At 40.0% G+C, this 26,343-nt stretch overlaps 1 protein-coding gene across 1 annotated transcript in view; it reads right to left on the minus strand.

Moving 5' to 3' along the window:
• HECA (hdc homolog, cell cycle regulator) overlaps window positions 1-26,343 on the minus strand; it is a 230,421-nt gene that overhangs the window by 111,938 nt on the left and 92,140 nt on the right. Inside the window, 1 exon segment of the mRNA XM_053710660.1 lies at window positions 5,008-6,048. Coding sequence (XP_053566635.1) covers window positions 5,008-6,048 — 1,041 coding nt within the window.

The raw sequence follows: 26,343 nt of genomic DNA on the forward strand, positions 1-26,343 counted from the left end.
ACACAGCCATTAATGTCTAAACCGTTGGCAACAAAAGTGAGTACACCTCTAAGTGGAAATGTCCAAATTGGGCCCAAAGTGTCAATATTTTGTGTGGTCACCATTAATTTTCCAGCACTGCCTTAACCCTCTTGGGCATGGAGTTTACCAGAGCTTCACAGGTTGCCACTGGAGTCCTCTTCCACATCTCCATGACGACATCACGGAGCTGGTGGATATTAAGAGACCTTGCGCTCCCCCACCTTCCGTTTCAGGATGCCCAACACAAATGCTCAATAGGGTTTAGGTCTGGAGATATGCTTGGCCAGTCCACCACCTTTACCCTCATCTTCTTTAGCAAGGCAGTGGTCGTCTTGGAGGTGTGTTTGGAGTCGTTATGTTGGAATACTGCCCTGCGGCCCAGTCTCCAAAGAGAGAGGATCATGCTCTGCTTCAGTATGTCAAAGTACATGTTGGCATTCATGGTTCCCTCAATGAACTGTAGCTCCCAAGTGCCGGAAGCACTCATGCAGGCCCAAACCACGACACTCCCACCACCATGCTTGACTGTAGGCAAGACACACTTGTCTTTGTACTCCTCACCTGGTTGCCGCCACACACGTTTGACACCATCTGAACCAAAATAGTTTATCTTGGTGTCATCGGACCACAGGACTTCCTTCTAGGACGACAGCCATGCAGACCAAGTTGATGCAGTGTGCGGCATATGGTCTGAGCACTGACAGGCTGACCCCCCACCACTTCAACCTCTGCAGCATTGCTGGTAGCACTCATACGTCTATTTCCCAAAGACAACCTCTGGATATGACGCTGAGCACATGCACTCACCTGCTTTGGTCAACCATGGAGAGGCCTGTTTTGAGTGGAACCTGTCCTGTGAAACCACTGTATGGTCTTGCCCACCGTGCTGCAGCTCAGTTTCAGGGTTCTTGGCAATCTTCTTATAGCCTAGGCCATCTTTATGTAGAGCAACAATTCTTTTTTTCAGATCCTTAGAGTTCTTTGCCATGAAGTGCCATGTTGAACTTCCAGTGACCAGCATGAGAGAGTGTGAGAGCGATAACACAAAATTTAACAAACCTGCTCCCCATTAACACCTGAGACCTTGCAACACTAACGAGTCACATAACACCGGGGAGGGAAAATGGCTAATTGGGCCCAATTTGGACATTTCCACTTAGGGGTGTACTCACTTTTGTTGCCAATGGTTTAGACATTAATGGCTGTGTGTTGAGTTATTTTGAGGGGACAGCAAATGTGCACTGTTATACAGGCTGTACACGTACTACTTTACATTGTAGCAAAGTGTCATTTCTTCAGTGTTGTCACATGAAAATATATAATAAAATATTTACAAAAATGTTAGGGGAGTACTCACTTTTGTGGGATACTGTATATATTTATCTCTCTCTCTCTTTTTCATTTATTATTTTGATCTGACATGGTAACTCGGAGTCACTGGTCCAACGGGTAGAGGCTTTAAAATACGTTAGACTCACCTATTAAATTTACAGTTTTTGGATCTTAAAGGAATAGTTCTGTCAAAATTAAACTTTCACGATTCAGATAGAGCATGCAATTTTAAGCAACGTTCTAATTTACTCATAATATCAATTTTTCTTCGTTCTCTTGCTATCTTTATTTGAATGTAAGCAGCCAGACCAATTTTGGTTCAGCACCTGGGTAGTGCTTGCCGATTGGTGGCTTCATTTAGACACCAATCAGAAAATGCTACCCAGGTGCTGAACAAAAAATGGGCCGGCTCCTAGGCTTACATTCTTGCTTTTTCAAATTAAGATAGCAATAGAACAAAGAAACATTTATAATAGGAGTAAATTAGAAAGTTGCTTAAACATTCCTTGATCCGAGTCATGAAAGTTTCATTTTGACTAGACTATAACTTTAATATCTTAATGTAATAGATGGTGGGGTAGTACATTTTGGTACATCTCTTTACTAAACCCACAAACCGGAACTCATTGCTACTGGTCAGTAGATATCATCCTATTTCGCAACAAAATAGTATAAATTCACAACTCATGTGGGATACAGATTAAAGATATAATAAGTTGTCAACAAGGGCTGTAAGGAAATTGATTCATCCCTATTCAAGTTAAGTGGACATACACAGGACACACTGCTATAGAGGGAAATGGATAGAGAGGAACCTGATAGATTACATGTTATTACTAAATATACACCTTTTCATCATACTTTTAAGTCCATAAAGAAGAATTGGGATATTATATGAAAAGTGAAATCTTCACCATTCACCAAGATTCGACCACCAAGGGTATCTAAACCGTCGTGAAGGAACATGAAGCATATGTTAGTCAAAATGGACCCTAAACAATGTTATAAGAAACAGACCGGGCTAAAGTTGCTTAAGGTTGCTTTAAATGTTGGGATTGTACCACCTCTCATGGCATGTGGACGGGGACCACATTCCAGCATCCACATCAAAAAAGAAGATTTAAAATACGTGACAGGTTGACACGTCGGAGTGATCAAGTAATCTATATCCCATGTTCTTTGCTCTATGTAGGCAAGTGGAGGAGACTGGGGCAAAAGATTGCTACAGTTGAATAAGTGAATATACCATTTTTTATGTATGATGAAGTTTAATTATCAACATTGCTTTGGCAATTTAAAAGTAATTCAACTGATATTTAGTAATGAAGTGTTGATTTGTCCAGGGACTATTTATGCCACTGTTTTTCCCTCATTAGATATTTGGGTACTTTGTAGAATAAAATAAGATTTTGACTCTGTGCAATTAATTTGAATGATTTCTTCTATAATCTGGGAGGCTCTGGAGTTGTTATACTGTGATATATATATATATATATATATATATATATATATTATATATTATGGGAATTCGGTAAATATATTAACGATGTGTCCACCACGTGCTGCCCTCCACATGTTCTGCAATATCTCTCTCTGTCTATTTTATTGGTTATATGCTATTAACCCCTTAATGACCAGCGCCATACACTGTACATTATTAGAAAAGGAGTTAAATATTCTAAACTAATAGTGATATGGGAATTACATTAAATACTCCAACACCCCACTGGTCATACTCATAGGCTAATAGTGTCTATTACCCCTTCTCAGAGACCTAAATACAAACTCACATCATTAGTGCAACTAGATACTGTTTTCTAACTAACAGGGGGACCATGAATATAAAGGAATAACTAGAATATATATGGGGTTCAATAGGCTACCACATCAACATAGTAAAGCTTACAAAGACCAATGTGAATTGCCCCTAATGATCAACTCACATTTCTAGGGACATCTTAATAACTCCTTTTCTAATAATGTATATCAGTGTTTAGGTGGGTTGTTTGGTGATCTGAATCTCGGCAACTGTCAGATGTTTGGTTGCTACGGTTTTCCTATGCCTCTTCCTGATTGGCTCTACAGTAACACATGACCGGGAAATGGACACTGAGGTGTGTTTGGCTTCTTCCGGGTACACGCCATGGCTGTTTTGGATACTAACTGAATCAGTGCAAGACCGAATACAATGTAAGGTACAATGTAAGGTAAACATTGGGATTGATGTGTGTCAGAATGTTATGTTATAGCTCGATACTGTGATCAATGCATATGATGTCCACTGAAAGTATCCAGACATATTAGGTACATAAGCTATCATTGGAATTGGTTATCCATTTATGATAAGAGTCCTCTTGATGCGTCTTACTGTCACCATTAAGATGCACACACATATCTGTAATAAATCTTTAAAATGTCACTATTGAGATACAGTTCATGATGACCTTGGATACACAGTAATCCCATTTATGTTTATTGATGGTGGTTACTAGGGTAACTGGCGTTTCCCCCCCCAATGAGGGTGTGTGTTTTTTATTATGTTTGCTATATATTTGATTCACTTTGTATATACTTTGTCTGAGGAAGGGGATACTTTGTCCCCGAAACGTCACATTTGTCACACTAAAAATAATTGAAATGACCAGAGAGTGCAAGCCTGTGTTTATGCCTGGATGCATTGTTTTCATGGCAGATCATTTGAGATCATTTCAAATTATATAAGAGAATGTGGGAAGGAGTATAAATAAAAAGCAATTAATCAATTGTTTTCATCTCCATAGCTTAAAGGGATGTGAACCCCAAAGATTGTATTTCATGATTCATATAAAACAAGCAAATTTAAACAACTTACAATTTACTTCTGTTTTCAAATTTTCTTTATTGTCTTTTGTTGAAGAAGCAGTAATGCACAATTGGGAGACTGCGGATTGGTGGTTGCACATATATGCCTCTTCTCACCCAATGTTTTCAGCTCCCAGTAGTGCACGAGCCTACGTAGGTATGCTTTTCAACAAAGGATACCAAGAAAAAAAGCTAATTAGATAATAGAAGTAAACTGTCGAGCTTTTTTTAAAATTGCATGCTCTATCATGAGAGTTTAAATGTTGACTTTACTGTCCGTAAGTCAGGAATCTACTTCAGTCAATATATTTCATGGGATAATATTCTGTATGATACCCAAGTATGTCATTTTTCTGCCACAGTATTATGTTGAGCATTGTTTAGATTGTATTTGTAGCAAACAACATCTATCAGATTCTAGAAATATAAAGGAATTTGGTGTTTATATGCAATTGTATGGGCAGGCAAAGCTACATAATGACTATAAATGGGTAAAAACAAAAACAAAAAAAATAGTAGGCAGTATTTTTCGTAAAGAAGTTTTGCAGTATTTGTATACACATCTTTAGAGATAAAAGGCAATGTAATCCCGCAAATATATTTATGGCAATGATGCATAGATTGCACATCTACTAAAAGAAAATATGGTCCCGAAATAAACTAAAAAAAGAACATGCCAAATATTTTTTAAAAATTAATATTTTATAAGAGAGCAATAAAAGAACAGGTTCACTGCTACTGAATAAAAAATCCTTGGTTTTAATTTTATTTATAGTATCATCAAAATAATTTAAGGATAACTATATATTTTACCTTGAAGGTGGCAAGGAACATCATATTCTATCTCATCGTGTCTGGATGGGCTGAGAAACAGCGTGCCATCCACCAATGGAAACTGCTCAAACACAGGGAGTACACGATGGCAAAGAGCACAGTTTACTACATTCCGGTGGCTAGCACTCAGGGCTGAGAGGATAAATTTACGGAGGTCTTCTCCCTGCCCAACCTGCGCATCATCCTCCATGCGCACATGGAAAGTGTTTAACTTATGCCTTGGTATATGGGCCATAAGCTCAGAAAGGTCAAGTCTCCGAAGAAACTGTACTGGTGCGTCCAAACGTCCAGCTCTGTGAGCCTGAAGTCCAGCAACACTGTAGTCAAAATGAGCATTTCTCAGTCCACCTCCTGTTGCTAAATGTTTTTTGTGAGGCTCTAAATGGATAGCATTTTTTAAAAATTCTCCTAAGTATCGGGAGCTACGGGGAACACTGAAGTGAGAAGGGGAGAGAATGGGATAGCCTGCAGGAGGAGACTGACCAGGAGATATGCATGGAGAACGCAAGCTATGAGTTCCTCCACTGGACCCCTTCTCTTGAGAATTCTGTCGATCCACTGAATGTCTGCGAGGAGGATCATAAACTAGTCCCTTTTGAGGCTTGTTTGATGCTCTGCACTTCTTAACTTCATCAGAGGATTCTGACATTGATCTACCAGTAGACTTTTCAGGGCCTGATTTTTTCTTCTTGTCATCCTGCATTCTTTTCACCTGATACCAATCTGTATCTTTTTTCAGATGTCCTTGTCCACATCTGCAAGAGCAAAACCGAAAAGCCAAGTCATAACCCTTCTTGGTCCACATGTTCTGGCGACACTGTTTCTCATTCCAGCTGCGTGCTCTACCAATACAGTTGAACTGGACAAGGATGCTGCTCTCCCATTCATAGAAACATTGCAGATGCATCCATGTGCTGTATGGGCAGTGCTCATTATTGCAGAGGATCTTCTGGTAGTCATCTTTCTCCAAGTCAACTGCCCTAGCCAAGCTGCAAATAAGTGGAGTGGCACATACTGCTTCTGCAAGGTAAACAAACAGAGGTAAAACAATTAAATACACAGGTTGTAATAAAACACAAATATTACTAGGGTTAGGTATGTACTACGCTTAACATAGACATAATGTTCATTTTTGTTTAGGCCCTGTGTGTTATGAGTTTATAACAACATAAGATTGATGAATAAGAATTCAAGATTGAAAATACACCAATGACACTGCTGCAGATCCCAGCAACTCAGCGCCTAAAAGTAAATGAGTTATGGGTGACGTATGAACACAGAGTCAAGAAGCAAGCGATCATTCGGCTTTAATGAAGTGTCCATAAAAACACACATATATCTACTATCAGACAAAAAAAACACCAGCAGATATTATGGAAAGAATAGAAATTATTATATTTAAAAAATAATGATCCTTTAAAAGGGTCAGTAAAGCCAAAATTAAACTTTCATGATTTATATAGAGCATGCAATTTTAAAGATCTTTCCAATTTAATTATATTATACATTTTTTGTTCTCTTGGTATCCTTTGTTGAAGGAATGCTCATAGGAGCTCAGGAGCCTGCACAAGTCTTTAGCTCTCTATGGCGGCTGTGTTTGCAACAATGTTTATAGCAATGTTATACACTTGCAAACACTACTGCCATAGAGTACTAAAGCCATGTGTACACACCTGACACACAGGACAAAGCAAATTAATAGAAATAAATCAGAATGTTGTTTAACATTACTGTAAATCATGAAAGTTTAATTTTGACATTAATGTCTCTTTAAAGGGACAGTATACGGTAAAATAGTTTTTACCTTAATGTATTTCCAATGACATGTTATACCAGCTGCAGAATATAAAATGTATGATAAATTGCTTCTTTAGGTTTAGGTTTGTATTTGAAATAGTTGTTTTGTTCTTTTAAACCACCACCCATTAGAATAGGTTGCTCTTGCATGGAAATCAGATCTGCTTATTTTATCACTTTCTGTACACACGCAAAATTCTTCAGATTATCTGTTTGTTTATCATTGCCCAATACTTGGGGAGAAGAAATGAAAATTAAAATTGCATTAACCCCTATTGGGAGTGTCATTTCTTCTGCTGGCTATGTTTACACAGCTTCTCTATAGCCAAAACTTAACCCCTTCACGCCCTTAGGACGTTCAATGTTGTCCTAACAGGTCTGAAAAATCCTACATTTTTTTGGCACCCTGCAGCATCCTCATTTTCATGATACAGGAAATTGGACTAGGGGCTTGCCTAGCATTGTAAGCAGTCCCCCATGATCCAATCCCGCCTTGATATAACGTGATTGCATCGACAATCGCATGATTTCCTTTTTCAAGCAAGTTTTTACATCAGAACTTCCTTTCAATGTTAAACACTTTCCTCAGGCATGAAGTATAGAAACTTTCAGTAAAAGGTAGGGATACCACAGGCAAAATGAGCAATTTGTAAACAATTGAATACACTCCAGCAGGTAAAATGGATCATTGGGAAGAAATTAAAGGAAAATTTAAGGTGAACTATCCTTTTAATATACTTAGGGGGCGATTTATCAAGCTGAGGCGGACAGGGGTGCACATACGCGCCCCTGTCCGCCTCTGTTGGGCTCAATTCCTCTGGCGGAATTCAGCATTGCATACGAGCGCTATTTTGCACTCGCATGCAATCCCGCCCCAAGCCCGTGCACAGCCAATCACACGCAGGCAGGAGCTGTCAATCTCCCCGGTCGGACTAGACCGCATAGATTAAAATTCATCACCGAAGAGGTGACGAAAGGGTAGGGAAGCAGCGGTCTAATGACCGCTGCTTGTTAAATACGGTGTGCAGGTTCTCTTGTGAGAACCTGCAGTCACAGGCAGGCAAAGCCTGCCGAAAGTGCTTGATCAAATTGCCCCCTTAGTAACAGCATTCTGCCTGAATTGTGTGGGCAAGTGACTAATACACCAGAAAACAAACAAACAAAAAAGATTGCAACTTACTAATGTTTGCTGACAGAATCAGTTTAATTACAATTACAAGCTAACTTGAAAATTGGACAAACCACTCAAACCACTTTATAATTAGAAGCTACATAAAAAGGATAGTAAACACCTTGTATTAACAAGACAGTTCTGTTATGTTGCTGTACAACAAGATATCAGCCAAGTTTTAACATTTTTAAAACAAATTAACATCCTTTTTACTGCAATTATTTTTCAAAAGCCAAACTCTGCCTACCATTTGTCTTATATGGAGGAGCCAATTTTAAACAACTTCCCAATTTACTTCATTATCTTGTTATTCTTTGCTGAAGGAACAGCATTGCACTACTGGCAGACAAATGTGTGCAGGCACCAATCAGCAACTAGCTTCCACTAGTGTATGATATGTGCATATTCTTTTTCAACAAGGGATACCAAGAGAATGAAGCACATTGGAAAATAGAAATTAATTTAAAAGTGTTTTAAACTTACATGTTATTTCTGAAGCATGCAAGTTTAAAGGGACAGTACACTGTAAAATTGTTTTTATACGAATGTATTTTCAATGACTTGTTATACCAGTTGAAGAGTATAAAACGTATGAGAAATTGCATTTTCAGGTTTATTTGTGTATATGAAGTAGCTGATTTTGTGCTTTTAAACCACTGCCTATTACTATGGGTTGAGCTTCAGGTAATATCAGATCTCATTATGTTATCACTTTGTGTACACAAACTTGTTTTCTTATTCTTATATTTGTCTGGAAAACTAAAGCTCAATGTATATAGAGAACAATAGAAAATTATCATTTTATTGCTTAAAGGGACATTAAACCCTAATATTTTCTTTCATGATTCAAACAGAGAATACCATTTAAAACAACTTTCTAATTTACTTCTATTATCTAATTTGCTTCATTCTCTTGATATTCTGTCCTGAAAAGCATATCTAGATATGCACAGTAGTTGCTGATTGGTGGCTGCACATAGATGCCTCATGTGATTGGCTAACCCATGTGCATTGCTATTTCTTTAATAAAGGATATCTAAATAATGAAGCAAATTAGATAATAGAAGTAAATTGGAATGTTGTTTAAAATGGTATTCTCTGTCTGAATCATGAAAGAAATGTTGTGGGTTTAATGTCCCTTTAACTATCCTGCACCCCACTGTGAGTTTAATTTCTTCTGCTGGCAGTGTTTACTTAGGCTATTCAATAGCTGAGACTCCAGTATCAAAACTTTCAGTATAGGACGGGAAAACACAAAATAAATCAGCTATTTCAAAAGCCAAAATATGGGCAAAGGATTTAAAAGAGAGATTTTTTGGGTGAACTATCCCTTTAATTTTGACTTTCCTATCCCTTTAATATAAAGTGCATAAAAACCATCTATTTTACAATGCCCAGCTGAGAATCACTTCAGTCAGACATCCCAGCTCACCTAAAGTATAGGACCACTGCCTGCATACAAACCTCACCTACTTTACACAAAGCACGCTCCACTCTATCACACCCCACCTTGATGTTTACTCTTATTATAAAACTGATTGCAATGAAGGACTAACTGCAGTTGCACATTCTGCCATACAACTTCTTCCCTTTTCCTACTTATCTTTATACAGCTATATTGCTCCCCACATTTCAATGTAATATTCTGCACTGTGCATCTTCCTCCTGCTACTAAGAACACACATTCTACCATTTACAGATTCATTATTTTCTAACTCATACTTTAACCATGGTTCAGATTTTTTCTCTCCTCACCTTCTGTGTCATTCCCTCTCCTTTAGATTGTAAGCTACAGAGCCTTTCTACCTGTAGGACAATTTGAATAAAAGTGTGCCTATCATTGATTGTGCTTAAAGGGACAGTTTACCCAAAAGAAGACTGAATTTTATTGAATTAATCTGTCTAAAATAAAATGATATGTGTGGTTTTTTTTTTTAAAAAAAAACGTCCTGTAGCATTAGATTTTTATTTAGCAAAATGCTGTTTCCATGGTCTGGTAAGGATACCCACTTGTTTAATTTCTGGCCGTGCGGCCCACTCGAGCAGAGTCCCTTCTGTGCAGGGCGCATACTCCAGCCCCCATTGTGACGTCACCGCTAGTGTGAACACGGTGCACGCTACACTTGGCTATACAGGTCTGAACTCCTGCTCTCTTTGCTCACAGCTCCCCATGCCCCCACTACAGTCCTGCTGCTAACGGTCACAGCGCACAGAGCTCTCATCATCCTGTGAGCACTGAAGGCTTTTGTGTTTATGCGCTCTGACCGGATCGTTCTGTAAGGGGGCTGTAATTTATAACTAACAAACTGGATACAGCCCCCTTACAGAATTATCCGGTTAGAGCGTATAAACACCTTCAGTGCTCACAGGATGATGAGAGCTGTGTGCGCTATGACTGTTAGCAGCAAGACCGCAGCGGGGTCAAGGGAGCTGTGAGCGGAGAGAGCAGGAGTTCAGACCTGTGTAGCCAAGTGTAGCGTGCACCGTTGAAGGGGAATCTCCCTTGTACTATATGGACTTGAAACCTATCACTGTGCATGCTAGAAGGGTAATAGAGTACCTGCCTTATTTTACCATGTCTACATGCTGCAGTTTCCTGGCTGTTATGACACAAATGCCTTATAGAGCTGAGTACAGACACTTTGATATTATTTGTTAGTTATACATATACACGTCTGTAAATGTTATAACTCTAAGCAATTCATATTATGCCAGTGGTTGCTTTGAATAATAATATTTACAGATGTATGTGTATATAACTAACCAACTGGATACGCCCCCCTTTAAAGAACGATCCAGTCAGAGCTGAGAGCACATAAACACAACAGCCTTTAGTGCTCACATAGTGCTACATTTGCAAACTTAGCATAGAATTGCATAATGCAACTTGATTGGCCATGGGGCAGGGTAATAAAGTTTCTAAGCACAGCCCTTTCATCAGGGCGTTCCAGGGTTGTCTGGCAGAAGGGAAAATAAGCAAGGAAAAAGGTTAAAAAATATATATTTCCTTATTACAATATTTATGTTTTAGATTCTACTTCACTTGTTAACATAGAGTTATTGCTGCTAAACAATTATATCTCCTGAGTGAACTGGTCCTTTAAGGGTATGGCATAGATTTCCTCTTGTTTAAAAGGGACAGCCTAGACAAAATTAAACTTTTATTATTCTGATAGCGCATGTGATTTAAAAAGAACTTTCCAATTTACTTTTATCACCAAATTTGCTTTCTCTCTTGGAATTCTTTGCTGAAAGCTAAACTTAGGTAGGCGCATATGCAAATTTCGAAGTCCTTGAAGGCCACCTCTTATCTTAGTGCATTATGACAGTTTTTCACAGCTAGACAGTGCTACTTCATGTGTGCCCTATAGATAACATTGATCTTACTTCCGTGGAGTTACCTAGGAGGAAGTACTTATTGGCTAAAATGCAAGTCTGTCAAAAGAACTGAAATAAGGGAGTAGTCTGCAGAGGCTTAGATACAAGGTAATCACAGAGATAAAAAGTATATTAATATAACATGGTTTATTATGCAAAACAGGGGGATGGGTAATAAAGGGAGTATCTATCTTTTTAAACAATAAAAAAACATAAATTATGCTTACCTAATAATGCAGCTGTGGACTCTTTCCGTTTAAGAAGAAAATTCTGAAGTAGACTGTCCCTTTAAGTTTGTCAATTTATTTATTGCGGTGATGCACCTACAAAAATGTAACCTCAATGTTCTCCCCAGGATGTTTTTATAATGGGTGCACCACCCGGCTGATTTTACTGACCACTCGGCTAAACTTTTAGCCAAAAATAATTTAAGATTAGCTAATACAAACATCTTTTAAATGTTTATTGGTCAAATTATCATTAAATCCATTTATGATAAATTATGCAATTAATTTGTGCTTTGGATAGATAATATTAGAACGTATTACTTTTCCCCACCAGGCTGTCAATATATTCTGTTGAGAACACTGAACCTATTCTACTGTACTTAGTGTATGTAATGTAATGTACCCCCATGAATGTACTTTACTTTGCATAGCACTGCCAAATCTGTTGGTGCGCGATACTGTAAGTAACCGTTAATAATTATTAAAGCCAATAAGGCACAAATATATAACAGAGTTAGTCTAGAGAAGTCATCAGGGTGCATATTAAGTTCTAAGACTTAGAAATTGCTCTAGATTACATAAAGAAGTAAAAATAATGAAAATATACTGCAAAGTTGTTTCATTGCACATAACTAAAGATTTTATATAAAATATCTCAAGGTATTTACCCCTTTAAACCTGTTAAAGTCATAATGAATCTGATAGACTAATAGTGTTTGAAATTAATAGTTTTAGGGGACTAAGTTTTTATGCTCTAAAATATGTTTTAAGTTTGCTATTTCTTTGTTCTACAGATGAAGGGTCTACTTAAAGGGGCATGAAACAATTGTTTTCTTTCATGATTCAGATAGAACATACAACTTTCCAGTTTACTTCTATTATCAAATTTGCTTCATTCTCTTGGTGTACTTTGTAGAAGAAGCATCAATGCACTACTGGTTGCTGACTGAACACATGGGTGAACCAATGATAAATTTGTATATATATATGCAACCACCAATCAGCAGCTAGAACCTAGGTTCTTTGCTGCTCCTGAGCTTTCCTAAATAAAGCTTTCAGCAAAGGATAACAAGCGAAGGAAGCAAATTAAATAGAAGTAAATTGGAAAGTTGTTTTAAATTGTCTTTTCTATCTGAATCATGGAACAAAATGTTTGGGTTTCGTGTCCCTTTAAGTTCTTTAAAGTGATGGTAAACTTGGGTGATTCCATCAACAATATTTGTAATGAATCATTAAATGAGGGGCACTTTTATTAAAGAATGCATCGTTCTTCCGCCCGCAACTCATACTCAAAATCGGCATGAAGGGGCGGCCCCCGATCCGTCTCTGTCTCGGCGGGCTTCTTACTCTGCTTGGTCTTGTTCCAAGAGTGAGCTGGCTTCCAAGATCCCTTGGACTGCTCGGTTTTCACAGCACGCTGCTGGCATTGAGACTTGTCCGAACGAAAGGAACGAAAAGTAGAACCCTTAGGCTTATTCTTCTTATCCTGCGGTAGGAAAGCACCCTTGCCCCCCGTGACCGTGGATAGAATAGAGTCCAATCCTGGACCCAAGAGAGCCTTTTCCTGGAACGGAAGGGAAAGTAATCTAGACATGGAAGTCATGTCCGCAGACCACGACTTAAACCACAGAGCCCTACGGGCCAGAACAGAAAAAACATTCAGGCGAATAATCTGCATATTTGTATCACAGATGAACGAATGAGCTACCCTTAAGGCCTTAATTCGTTCCTGTATCTCTTCGAGGGGAGTCTCCAACTCGACCATAGCTGACAGAGCGTCACACCAATAGGTAGCAGCTCCAGCCATCACAGTGACTGCTGCTGCTGGTTAAAAAAAAAAACCTGTGAGTTGGAACATCTTCCTAAACATGGACTCCATTTTCTTGTCCATGGGCTCCTTGAATGAAGAGCTATCTTCGAGGGGGATAGTCATTCACTCAGTGAGAGTGGAAATAGCACCATCAACCTTAGGAATGGCCCCCCACAGCTCGATCTGCGAATCCGGAACGAGGAACAGTTTTTTAAAAAAAGAAGAGGGGGAAAACGACGAGCCAAGTTTCTTCTATTCATTCTTAATAATATTAGCCATTTTAATGGGAACCGGGAAGGTCTGTGGTACCACCTTGTCCTCGTAAACCCTATCTAGTTTAGGGATCTAAGATTCGTCCGGCAATTTCGGCTCCGGAACCTCTAATGTAGCTATCACCTATTTTAGAAGGAAGCGCAAATGCTCCATCTTAAACTTAAATTCTGACTCCTCAGAAGACGGAGGCCTCAATGTCGCCGATTCCGACCCTGAAGGTATGTCCTCCGAAGAGTCGGAGTCTCCTTCATCAGCGGATAACCTGTCAGAGACATCCAGCGGAGTCGATGACCCCTGGGATGGATAACTATGATTCACCTTTCGCTTGCGCTTAGCAGGGCTTGGTAAGGCATTGAAGGCTGCAGACACCGCCGTCTGTAACTGCTCAGCAAAATCTGGCGGCCAAAAGGTTAGGTTTAATTAAAGAGGGAGTACCCTCTAACATATCAGAGTCCTCCATAGCTTGCGCCATTATTACGGACTAGATATAAACTAAATGGCACTTTTATATCCCAATGGCCGGGGCACTCACTACCTCCTATGACCCGGACAACAAAGAAAACGCTTAGGTCTCCTGCAACCACCAGTCAAGAAGAGGAAGTTGAAGACGCCACACCCAGTCACATGGAGTACCATGCAGAAACCGCCCCTGCACTAAAGAGAAAACGCTCCAAAAAATGCTGCGCCGATATCTCAAAAACATAACTGTTCCACTTGATAGAGCAAATCCAGGAAAGAGCAACAGCACCTCAGTTATGCGTCAAGTGTTTCAGTCAACAGCAACAACGTTTCAGTCAACAATAGACCTTAGTCATGTTATACAAATGAACACTCCTAATCACCTTTTATACCCTTACATGGGGGAGGGGATCAAATTACCTGTACAGGTGTTAACACATTTCTTAAATATTCATACAATCTAAGTACCCCCTCTAGTGGACACAGGAGTAGACATCTTCTTAACCCTTTGTGACCTGAAAAACATATATCCAAAGTTATGAAATTTCAGATCTTTGCAAACAATTACTCTTATAAAAAATTAGTGTAATATAAAAAATTCCTTCAATAAATAATCATATGGTCATTGGATATAGAAACCACACAAGTATAAAAATCTAATCTGAATACTAAGTCATCACTCATTTAGAGAGTGACATTCCAGTCAATCTCCTTGTTCATCCACAATGGGATCAGGGACTGGAGAGTATAAATCCAAAATGTTTCCCTAGATTTAAGAATCTTGAGTCTATCACCACCTCGTCTAGGTCTCCTCACATGTTCTATAATTTGAAACCTAAGTTGAGATATGGAGTGTCCCACCTTCACAAATTGATTAGATACAGGAGCATCCATGTTTTTACGTCGAATGTTAGATTTATGTTCATTCATCCGGTCTCTGGCTCTACGTGTCAACTCCCCAATGTAAATCTTTGAGCAAGGACACTTAATTAAATAAATAATTAAGTCAGTGCTGCAGGTGTAGAAGCCAGAGATCTTGAATCTCCTTCCAGTAAGCGGATGAACAAAAAAATCCCCCTTAATCATATTATTGCAATTACAGCAGCCTAAACAAGGAAAATTCCCAAATTTGGGACATGAGATAAAAGTTTGTCTCAATCCCTTTTCTGAGCCCAAATCCGCCTTCACTAGTGTCTCTCTTAGGTTCTTTCTCCTTTTATAGGCTGCCATAGGTGGCTCCTCAAATTCTTTGATGTGTGGATTAAGATCTTTTATTATAGACCAATGTCTCCTAATTATTTTGTTCACTTTATTACTTAGGGAATTATACTCAGTAACAAACATCAATCTGTTTGTATTTTTCTCTTTGCTTTTTACACTAGTCCCTCTAAGGATAGATTCCCTAGAAGTCATTTCCATTTCCTTAATTTGTTGTTCTATCAGTGGCTTTGGGAAACCCCTTTCCAAAAAACAATTCCCCATCACATGAAGTCTGGTTAGTCCAGTTTTCTCATCTGACACTATTCTCTTAACACGAAGGAATTGGATCCTTGGTAGACTTTTAATGAGTGAGGGTGAATGTGCACTCTCATACCTTAATAGGCTGTTCCTATCACTTTCATTCTTATACCCAGATCTGTTTTTAAATGCCTACAATTCTTAATGACAGTGGTATCTAAGAAAGGCACAGATTCCTCACTACATGTAAGTTTAAACTTAATATGTTGTGTAGAGACATTCAAATCGGCCACAAACTCAACCAGGGAGTCCATGTCGCCCCCCCCATATGCAAAAGACATCGTCAATATACCTAAACCAACACAAACCATGTTGTTGGAACATATCATTGGTATAGACAAACTTCTCTTCGTATACATTCAGAAATATATTGGCATATGTGGGGGCAACATTAGACCCCATGGCAGTACCCTGACATTGTAGGTAAAACTGGTCCTGAAAGAGGAAATAGTTACAATAAAGGATAAGTTGCAACAATTCTATTACAAATTCACATTCAATATCATTCAACATTCAATAGTATAGTACTAGATATAATAGCCTGTTGTGTAGTATATAGACCACTGTTATGTGTAATAGATGAATAAAGGCTATTAACATAAAGTGTATATAAAATGAATTTTTCACTTTGCAAAACAATATCACCAAGTTTATTCAAAAAATTCCCAGTATCCTTAATATAACACTGAGAACCAATAACAAGAGGTCTCAATAGTCTATCCAAGTATATTGATACATTAGTTAATATAGCATTTGTGCTAGCCACAATAGGGCAACCAGGTGGCTTATCATAATCCTTGTGTATTTTTGGCAATGTGTATCTTGTACCAGAAATTTCTGTTCTTTCTCAGAGATTAACCCATTACACATAGGCCTCTATTTATCAAGGTCTGTAAGACCTGGTCCGACAGACCTCGCTGAATGCCGCGAGCAATACGCTCGCCGTATTCAGCATTGCACCAGCAGCTCACAAGAGCTGCTGGTGCAACGCCACCCCCTGCAGACTCTGTCAATCAACCCGATCATACTAGATCGGGTTGATTTCCGGCGATGTCTGTCTACCTGCTCAGATCAGGCTGACAGGTTATGGAGCAGCGGTCTTTGCGACCGCTGCTTCATAACTGCTGTTTCTGGCAAGCCTGCAGGCTCACCAGAAACACGGGGCCTCAAGCTCCATTCGGATTGGCCGCCAGCAGGGGGTGTCAATCAACCCAATCGTACTAGATTGGGTTGATTTCCGGCGATGTCTGTCCACCTTCTCATATCAGGCTGACAGGTTATGGAGCAGCGGACTTTGCGGCCGCTGCTTCATAACTGCTGTTTCTGGCGAGCCTGCAGGCTCGCCAGAAACACGGGGCATCAAGCTCCATTCGGAGCTTGATAAATATGCCCCATAGCCTTAAAAATACACTTCTCCAACTCTTTTTTAACTTCAAAATAGGGGTCCCTATCTAATGGCAAATATATCTCTCTATCTTGTAGCTGAGACTTTATCTCTTGTATATAGTAACTTTTGTCTAATATTACAGTGGCCCCGCCTTTATCGGCCGGCTTACAAATAATCTCCTTATTAGTTTTAAGGTCTAACAGGGCTTTGTTCTCTAGTTTCGAAAAGTTACTCCTGTTATTATGAAACCCCCTATGTTTCTGTTTAAGCATATCGATGTTCTAAGTACCAGTTTCCATGCTATTATTATTAACATTAGGGGTGAAGTTACTCTTAACTCTAAGGTTCAAATTCTTAAGTGACAGTATATTGCTATCAGATTGAGCATTAGTGTTGACACCCATCACAGACACGGTACCAAAAAACATCTTAAGTATCATATTACAAAACAGAGAGTATAAGTCCCTTTGCACTTGATAGAGCCTCATCTCATACATGTCGCAGCATAAACACAAATTATAGACAACATTGTGTACAAATCCCCCCTCCCCCTGTTCAATAACCTCCATTCCTGGGGTATTAACCCTTGATTCTATACAGATAAAAGGAGACACACTGTGACCCTGTCTTCTTACATTATCATATGTACATAATGAAACAATCGTACCAGAATCTACGCCATGGAACAGGAACATGGCCTTTCAAGTGTGACAGGTTAGTAGCGTCACTCATGACTTGAGACTTGAGAGCAGAAAGCAGGCAGCGAAACTCGTCAACGCTGATTGCTTATGGAGCTGTTAATCTGAGTTGGCATGGTTTCGCAGGAGAACTCCCCTTGCATCTCCGGACTCTAACTTTCACCTATGCTCTCACTGGGAGGCTGACAGGACTACTTAAAACTCCAGTCCCACTGCGAAGAGTACTACCCTTCATAAGAGACTACTACGAATCTTCCGACACTTCTCTGCCAACCTCCTGTGACGAAAGGCAAAGAATGACTGGGGGATGAGGGGAGTGAGGGAGGTATTTAAGCCTTTGGCTGGGGTGTCTTTGCCTCCTCCTGGTGGCCAGGTTCTTAATGCCCACAAGTAATTAATGAAGCAGTGGACTCCCCTCCCATTAAGATGGAAAGAGCAGCTATCCTCAATAGGAATAGTGGTTCTCTCAGTCAGAGTGGAAATGGCCCCTTCAACTTTGGGTACAGTATACCAAGGGTCTTTAATGGAGACCTCGACAGGAAACATTTTCTTAAAAAATGGGAGACAGGGAAAAAGACACCCCTGGTTTCTCCCATTCCTGTGAGATAATCTCCCTAGCACATTCCGGCACAGGAAAAACCTCAGAAGTGGAAGGTTCATCAAAGAAACTATTAAGTTCAATAGATTTCTTAGGAGTGACAACGAAAGGGGTATCGGAATCATCTAAAGTAGCTAAAAACTCCTTTAACAATACACAAAGGTGTTCAAGCTTAAATCTGAAGGATACCACCTCAGTCTCAGAAGAAGGAATTATACTGTCCGAATCAGAAATTTTGCCCTCAGAAAATCCCGACGTATCTTTATCATCAGATTTATGAGAAAGGGCAACTTGGGAAGCAGAACTGAGGACAGGCACCTTACTTTCTGAATTTCTAGATTTCCTCTTGCGTTTTCCCTGTAATCTGGGAATGGCAGTTAATGCCGCAGATACCGCTGAAGATACCTGGGCAGCAATTTTGTCTTTTAAATAAACTCCACTAGGCGTTAAAGAGGAATCGCAGGGCATTGCATGTGACACCACTGAGGCTTGGGACGAAGTAGGAGAAAGAGGAGGTATTATTTTAACAGCATCATCCTGAGAGACATTAGGCTCAAAAATGTTACCTTTATTTTGCAAAATTTCTTGACACATTGAAGAACAAAATTGCATAGGAGCTTCAATTTGTGCATCTAAACATAATAAGCATGAATTCATGAGAGCAGACTCTTGCTCCATATCAGACATGTTGTGAAACAGTAAATAAACTTGTACAGATAAGTTTCAAAGATTTTAATATTTAATTAAAATAAGCTAATGAAAAAATACACATTAAATTTTATCCTAAATCAAGATCGATACCCAGCTAAAATTATGTGAGAAAAGTTAAGAAAAAACATTTAATAAACATCAAATAAACTTCTAAAATACCCCTCAGACAACCCCACACCTTAATTACCAAGGTGCCTTACCGCTACCAATTAAGACCGGATCAACCAGAAATAGAGAAAAACAACTTTTTACTCAGAGACGTTACGAAGTAAAGCTGGTCATGTGACCTCAACTGCCGAGCTAGAAATACAGCTGCGACACAGAGGGGCACTAAAAATAGCTTCCTCTTACACCGAGTACCAGAAATAACTGTTTTTTTTTTCAAACCGGACAGTTTAAAATGTTGCATTGTTTTATTTTAAAGCAAAGGGGAAATGAATAAGCTGCTGAAATAGAAAACTCAGCCTTACTTTCAGTTTAAACTTGAATTGTTTTATAAAGTAAATAAATATGTCAGAAAATAAAGCCTAATAAAAACATTTTACCCTTTCTTTTTAAAAGAGTTAACATTTTAGTCTCACACATGCTACAATACCTGCTTCATGCCCCAGTGTAACCCATACAACAGGATAATCTATGTCCCAATAAAAAAGCAGTGTGTTTTAATTTGTTAAGTGCATGGTCTCCCCAAATGGAAGAAAAAGCAGTTACCTGCTCCACTGTCCAGCATGTAGACAGTTACAAGGTATGAGAAGACACAGTTCTTTCTTTTTCAGAGGTCTCTGTGAAGAACAGAGTAGCCAACTCTGACTTTCTAAACTAGGGCAGCAATTGTTAGGTACTTGTAAAGAGGTACTTACTACGTTTTCCTAACTGCTTTAAAGCCACCACTACCTGACTGCAAGGAATCACGTGGAATACAGCTATACCCCAAAACTTGCTTGTAGATTAAAACAAAAAATTTCTTCAGACACCTAAACTTCACCTCCTCCATGCACTGAAGGCAAAGAGAATGACTGGGGGTTGTGGGTAAGGGAGTGATACTTAACAGTTTAACTGTGGTGCTCTTTACCTCCTCCTGCTGGCCAGGAGTGATATTCCCAACAGTAATTACTCAAGCCGTTGACTCACCATATATTAGGAAAGAAACATATGTAAATATTTTAAGCACAGAGACTGCTGGCAGAATATAACTACCACCATACTGAAGGGCATAAGCGGATACCTATGAAGGAAGTGGATTTTTTGTGTTTGATAGGAATTAGATTAGCTAACTGTAATGAGCTAAACATGCTTTATATTAGAGTTTTTTCTTTTTGACTGTGCTGGTCCTGCCAATCTTTGCAAGAGAGGAAAGAAAATCCACTTGATACACACACAATTGTGTATAGAATACAGCAATCATATTTAAAAAGGCACAAACATCTGTGCTAGATTTTACTAACAGTGTTAGCATGAAATGCCTGAGAGTGTGTATAAGTGCATGTGGAAAAATATAGGTGCCTGTGTTTGCATTTGCACACCATTGGATGCCTACAAGTGTCTGTTTGCGTGTTGATAGGTGTATGCAATCATATGTCTATGGATGCCTGCTTGTGAATGCATTTGGATATCTATGGGTTTCTAATATAAAACACGGAAGGTCCAGGAGAGGGAAAGTTACTCTTTAGAATTTGTGTGTGGGGTACATTTTGGAATTTTGCACTGGGAACCAGATTCTCTAGAAACTGCTCTGAGTAGTTTAGTAGCATTTATGTTTTTTGACTGGTAACTCAGTGATATTTTTTTCAACTTTGACTGAGCATATATAACATTTTTATTTGGACTTTATTTTTCTTTCACAGGTTACATGCTAATACATAATCCTCTATGAATCAAGCTTAAATAAACAAAAATTGGTAAATCTCCTATATTACCACTAATAAAATATTCATTGAATGTGTGATTCTGAAATCTTGGAAATGTTAATCTTAGATTTGGGTGTGCCCAATCACACCAACATAGAATAGAAACAGAACAAGCTAATCAGACTAAAAGGCTGAGATAGCCTTAACGCCCTATAATGCAAATATACATGTCACACTGACTTTATATACGTTTTTTATTTCTGAAATATTTTTTTGTTAATAAAAAAAAAATTTAATCAGATTTTTAATTTAAAAAATTGGATTTTTTTTTTTTTAAATAAACTTTGAGGGGAAATCTATCTTAAAGGGACACTGAATCCAATTTTTTTCCTTTTGTGATACAGATAGAGCATGCAATTTTAAGCAACCTTCTAATTTACTTACTAAATTGTCTTCATTCTCTTGGTATCTTTATTTGAAAAGCAAGAATGTAAGTTTAGATGCCGGCCCATTTTTGGTGAACAACCTGGGTTGTTTTTGCCGATTGGTGGATTCATTTAACTGACCAATAAACAAGTGCTGTCCAGTGTCTGAACCAAAATATAGCTTAGATGCCTTTTTCAAATAAAGATAGCAAGAGAACGAAGAAAAAAACATAATTTATGCTTACCTGATAAATTTATTTCTCTTGTAGTGCATTCAGTCCACGGATCATCCATTACTTATGGGATATATTCCCTTCCCAACAGGAAGTTGCAAGAGGATCACCCAAGCAGAGCTGCTATATAGCTCCTCCCCTCACATGTCATATCCAGTCATTCGACCGAAACAAGACAAGAAAGGAGAAACCATAGGGTGCAGTGGTGACTGGAGTTTTAATTAAAATTTAGATCTGCGTCAAAAGAAGACAGGGCGGGCCGTGGACTGAATACACTACAAGAGAAATAAATTTATCAGGTAAGCATAAATTATGTTTTTTCTTGTTAAGTGTATTCAGTCCACGGATCATCCATTACTTATGGGATACCAATACCAAAGCTAAAGTACACGGATGATGGGAGGGACAAGGCAGGAAAGTTAAACGGAAGGAACCACTGCCTGTAGAACCTTTCTCCCCAAAACAGCCTCCGAAGAAGCAAAAGTGTCAAATTTGTAAAATTTTGAAAAGGTATGAAGCGAAGACCAAGTCGCAGCCTTGCAAATCTGTTCAACAGAGGCCTCATTCTTAAAGGCCCAGGTGGAAGCCACAGCTCTAGTGGAATGAGCTGTAATTCTTTCAGGAGGCTGCTGTCCAGCAGTCTCATAGGCTAAACGTATTATGCTACGAAGCCAAAAGGAGAGAGAGGTAGCCGAAGCTTTTTGACCTCTCCTCTGTCCAGAATAAACGACAAACAGGGAAGACGTTTGACGAAAATCTTTAGTTGCCTGTAAATAGAACTTCAGGGCACGGACTACGTCCAGATTATGCAAAAGTCGGTCCTTCTTTGAAGAAGGGTTAGGACATAAAGAAGGAACAACAATCTCTTGATTGATATTCCTGTTAGAAACTACCTTAGGTAAGAACCCAGGTTTAGTACGCAGAAATACCTTGTCTGAATGAAAAATCAGATAAGGAGAATCACAATGCAAGGCAGATAACTCAGAGACTCTTCGAGCCGAGGAAATAGCCATCAAAAACAGAACTTTCCAAGATAACAGCTTGATATCAATGGAATGAAGGGGTTCAAATGGAACACCTTGAAGAACGTTAAGAACTAAGTTTAAGCTCCACGGCGGAGCAACAGTCTTAAACACAGGCTTAATCCTAGCCAAAGCCTGACAAAAAACCTGTACGTCTGGAACTTCTGCCAGACGTTTGTGTAAAAGAATAGACAGAGCAGAAATCTGTCCCTTTAACGAACTAGCAGATAAGCCCTTTTCTAAACCCTCTTGTAGAAAAGACAATATCCTAGGAATCCTAACTTTACTCCATGAGTAACTATTGGATTCGCACCAATATAAATATTTACGCCATATCTTATGGTAAATCTTTCTGGTAACAGGCTTCCGAGCCTGTATTAAGGTATCAATAACCGACTCCGAGAAGCCACGCTTTGATAGGATCAAGCGTTCAATATCCATGCAGTCAGCCTCAGAGAAATTAGATTTGGATGGTTGAAAGGACCCTGAATTAGAAGGTCCTTCCTCTGAGGCAGAGACCATGGTGGAAAAGACGACATGCCCACTAGGTCTGCATACCAGGTTCTGCGTAGCCACGCAGGCGCTATCAGAATCACCGATGCTCTCTCCTGTTTGATCTTAGCAATCAGTCGAGGTAGCAGCGGAAATGGTGGAAACACATAAGCCATGTTGAAAACCCAAGGGGCTGCTAGAGCATCTATCAGCGCCGCTCCCGGGTCCCTGGACCTGGATCCGTAACAAGGAAGCTTGGCGTTCTGGCGAGACGCCATGAGATCCAGTTCTAGTTTGCCCCAACGATGAATCAGTTGAGCGAAGACCTCCGGATGAAGTTCCCACTCCCCCGGATGAAAAGTCTGGCGACATTCGAAAGTCCGCCTCCCAGTTCTCCACGCCTGGGATGTAGATCGCTGACAGGTGGCAAGAGTGAGACTCTGCCCAGCGAATTATCTTTGAGACTTCTAACATCGCTAGGGAACTCCTGGTTCCCCCTTGATGGTTGATGTAAGCCACAGTCGTGATGTTGTCCGACTGAAATCTGATGAACCTCAGTGTTGCTGAGGCCAAGCTAGAAGAGCATTGAATATTGCTCTCAACTCCAGAATATTTATTGGGAGGAGTTTCTCCTCCTGAGTCCACAATCCCTGAGCCTTCAGGGAGTTCCAGACTGCGCCCCAACCTAGAAGGCTGGCATCTGTTGTTACAATCGTCCAATCTGGCCTGCGAAAGGTCATCCCCTTGGACAGATGGACCCGAGAAAGCCACCAGAGAAGAGAATCTCTGGTCTCTTGATCCAGATTTAGTAGAGGGGACAAATCTGAGTAATCCCCATTCCACTGACTTAGCATGCATAATTGCAGTGGTCTGAGATGCAGGCGCGCAAATAGTACTATGTCCATTGCCGCTACCATTAAGCCGATTACTTCCATGCACTGAGCTACTGACGGGCGTGGAATGGAATGAAGCACACGGCAAGCATTTAGAAGCTTTGATAACCTGGACTCCTTCAGGTAAATCTTCATCTCTATAGAATCTATAAGAGTCCCCAGGAAGGGAACTCTTGTGAGTGGTAATAGAGAACTCTTTTCCACGTTCACCTTCCACCCATGCGACCTCAGAATGCCAGAACTATCTCTGTATGACACTTGGCAATTTGAAAACTTGAAGCTTGTATCAGAATGTCGTCTAGGTACGGAGCCACCGCTATGCCTCGTGGTCTTAGCACCGCCAGAAGTGAGCCCAGAACCTTTGTAAAAATTATCGGGGCCGTAGCTAACCCGAAGGGAAGAGCTAGAAACTGGTAATGCCTGTCTAGAAAGGCAAATCTTAGGTACCGATAATGATCTTTGTGAATCGGTATGTGAAGGTAGGCATCCTTTAAGTCTACTGTGGTCATGTATTGACCCTCTTGGATCATGGGTAGGATGGTTCGAATAGTTTCCATTTTGAATGATGGAACTCTTAGGAATTTGTTTAAGATTTTTAGGTCCAAGATTGGTCTGAAGGTTCCCTCTTTCTTGGGAACCACAAACAGATTTGAGTAAAATCCTTGCCCTTGTTCCGTCCGCGGAACTGGGTGGATCACCCCCATTACTAAGAGGTCTTGTACACAGCGTAGAAATGCCTCTTTCTTTATTTGGTTTACTGATAACCTTGAAAGATGAAATCTCCCTTGTGGAGGAGAAGCTTTGAAGTCCAGAAGATATCCCTGAGATATGATCTCCAACACCCAGGGATCCTGGACATCTCTTGCCCAAGCCTGGGCGAAGAGAGAAAGTCTGCCCCCCACTAGATCCGTTTCCGGATAGGGGGCCCTCTCTTCATGCTGTCTTAGGGGCAGAAGTAGGTTTTCTGGCCTGCTTGCCCTTGTTCCAGGACTGGTTAGCTTTCCAGCCCTGTCTGTAACGAGCAACAGTTCCTTCCTGTTTTGGAGCGGAGGAAGTTGATGCTGCTCCTGCCTTGAAGTTACGAAAGGCACGAAACTTAGACTGTTTGGCCTTTGATTTGGCCCTGTCCTGAGGAAGAGTATGACCCTTACCTCCAGTAATGTCAGCAATACTTTCTTTCAAGCCGGGCCCGAATAAGGTCTGCCCTTTGAAAGGAATATTAAGCAATTTAGATTTAGAAGTCACGTCAGCTGACCAGGATTTAAGCCATATCGCTCTGCGCGCCTGGATGGCGAATCCGGAGTTCTTAGCCGTTAGTTTGGTTAAATGTACAACGGCATCAGAAACAAATGCGTTAGCTAGATTAAGCGCTTTAAGCTTGTCCATAATCTCATCTAATGGAGCTGTGCGAATGGCCTCTTCCAGAGACTCAAACCAGAATGCCGCAGCAGCAGTGGCAGGCGCAATGCATGCAAGGGGCTGTAAGATAAAACCTTGTTGAACAAACATTTTCTTAAGGTAACCTTCTAATTTTTTATCCATTGGATCCGAAAAAGCACAACTATCCTCCACCGGGATAGTGGTACGCTTCGCTAAAGTAGAAACTGCTCCCTCCACCTTAGGGACCGTCTGCCATAAGTCTCGTGTGGTGGCGTCTATTGGAAACATTTTCCTAAATATCGGAGGAGGGGAAAAGGGCACACCGGGTCTATCCCACTCCTTACTAATAATCTCTGTAAGCCTTTTAGGTATAGGAAAAACGTCAGTACACACCGGCACCGCATAGTATCTATCCAGCCTACATAATTTCTCTGGAATTGCAACTGTGTTACAATCATTCAGAGCCGCTAATACCTCCCCTAGCAATACACGGAGGTTCTCAAGCTTAAATTTAAAATTAGAAATCTCTGAATCCGGTCTCCCTGGATCAGATCCGTCACCCACAGAATGAAGCTCTCCGTCCTCATGTTCTGCAAATTGTGACGCAGTATCGGACATGGCTCTCACATCATCAGCGCGCTCTGTCCTTAACCCAGAGCTATCGCGCTTGCCTCTTAATTCTGGCAATTTAGATAATACCTCTGTCATAACAGTAGCCATGTCTTGCAAAGTGATTTGTATGGGCCTCTCTGATGAGCGGGAGGCAAAGGTACTGACACGTGAGGAGAGTTAGTCGGCATAACTTCCCCCTCGTTGTCTGGTGATAATTTCTTTACAGATAAAGACTGACTTTTATTTAAAGTGACATCAATACATTTAGTACACATATTTCTATGGGGCTCCACATTGGCCTTCAAACATAGTGAACAAACAGATTCATCTGTGTCAGACATGTTTAAACAGACTAGCAATGAGACTAGCAAGCTTGGAAAATAC

Source organism: Bombina bombina, chromosome 4 (genome assembly GCF_027579735.1).
Source record: "Bombina bombina isolate aBomBom1 chromosome 4, aBomBom1.pri, whole genome shotgun sequence".
In the NCBI taxonomy this organism is placed as follows: Eukaryota; Metazoa; Chordata; class Amphibia; order Anura; family Bombinatoridae; genus Bombina; species Bombina bombina.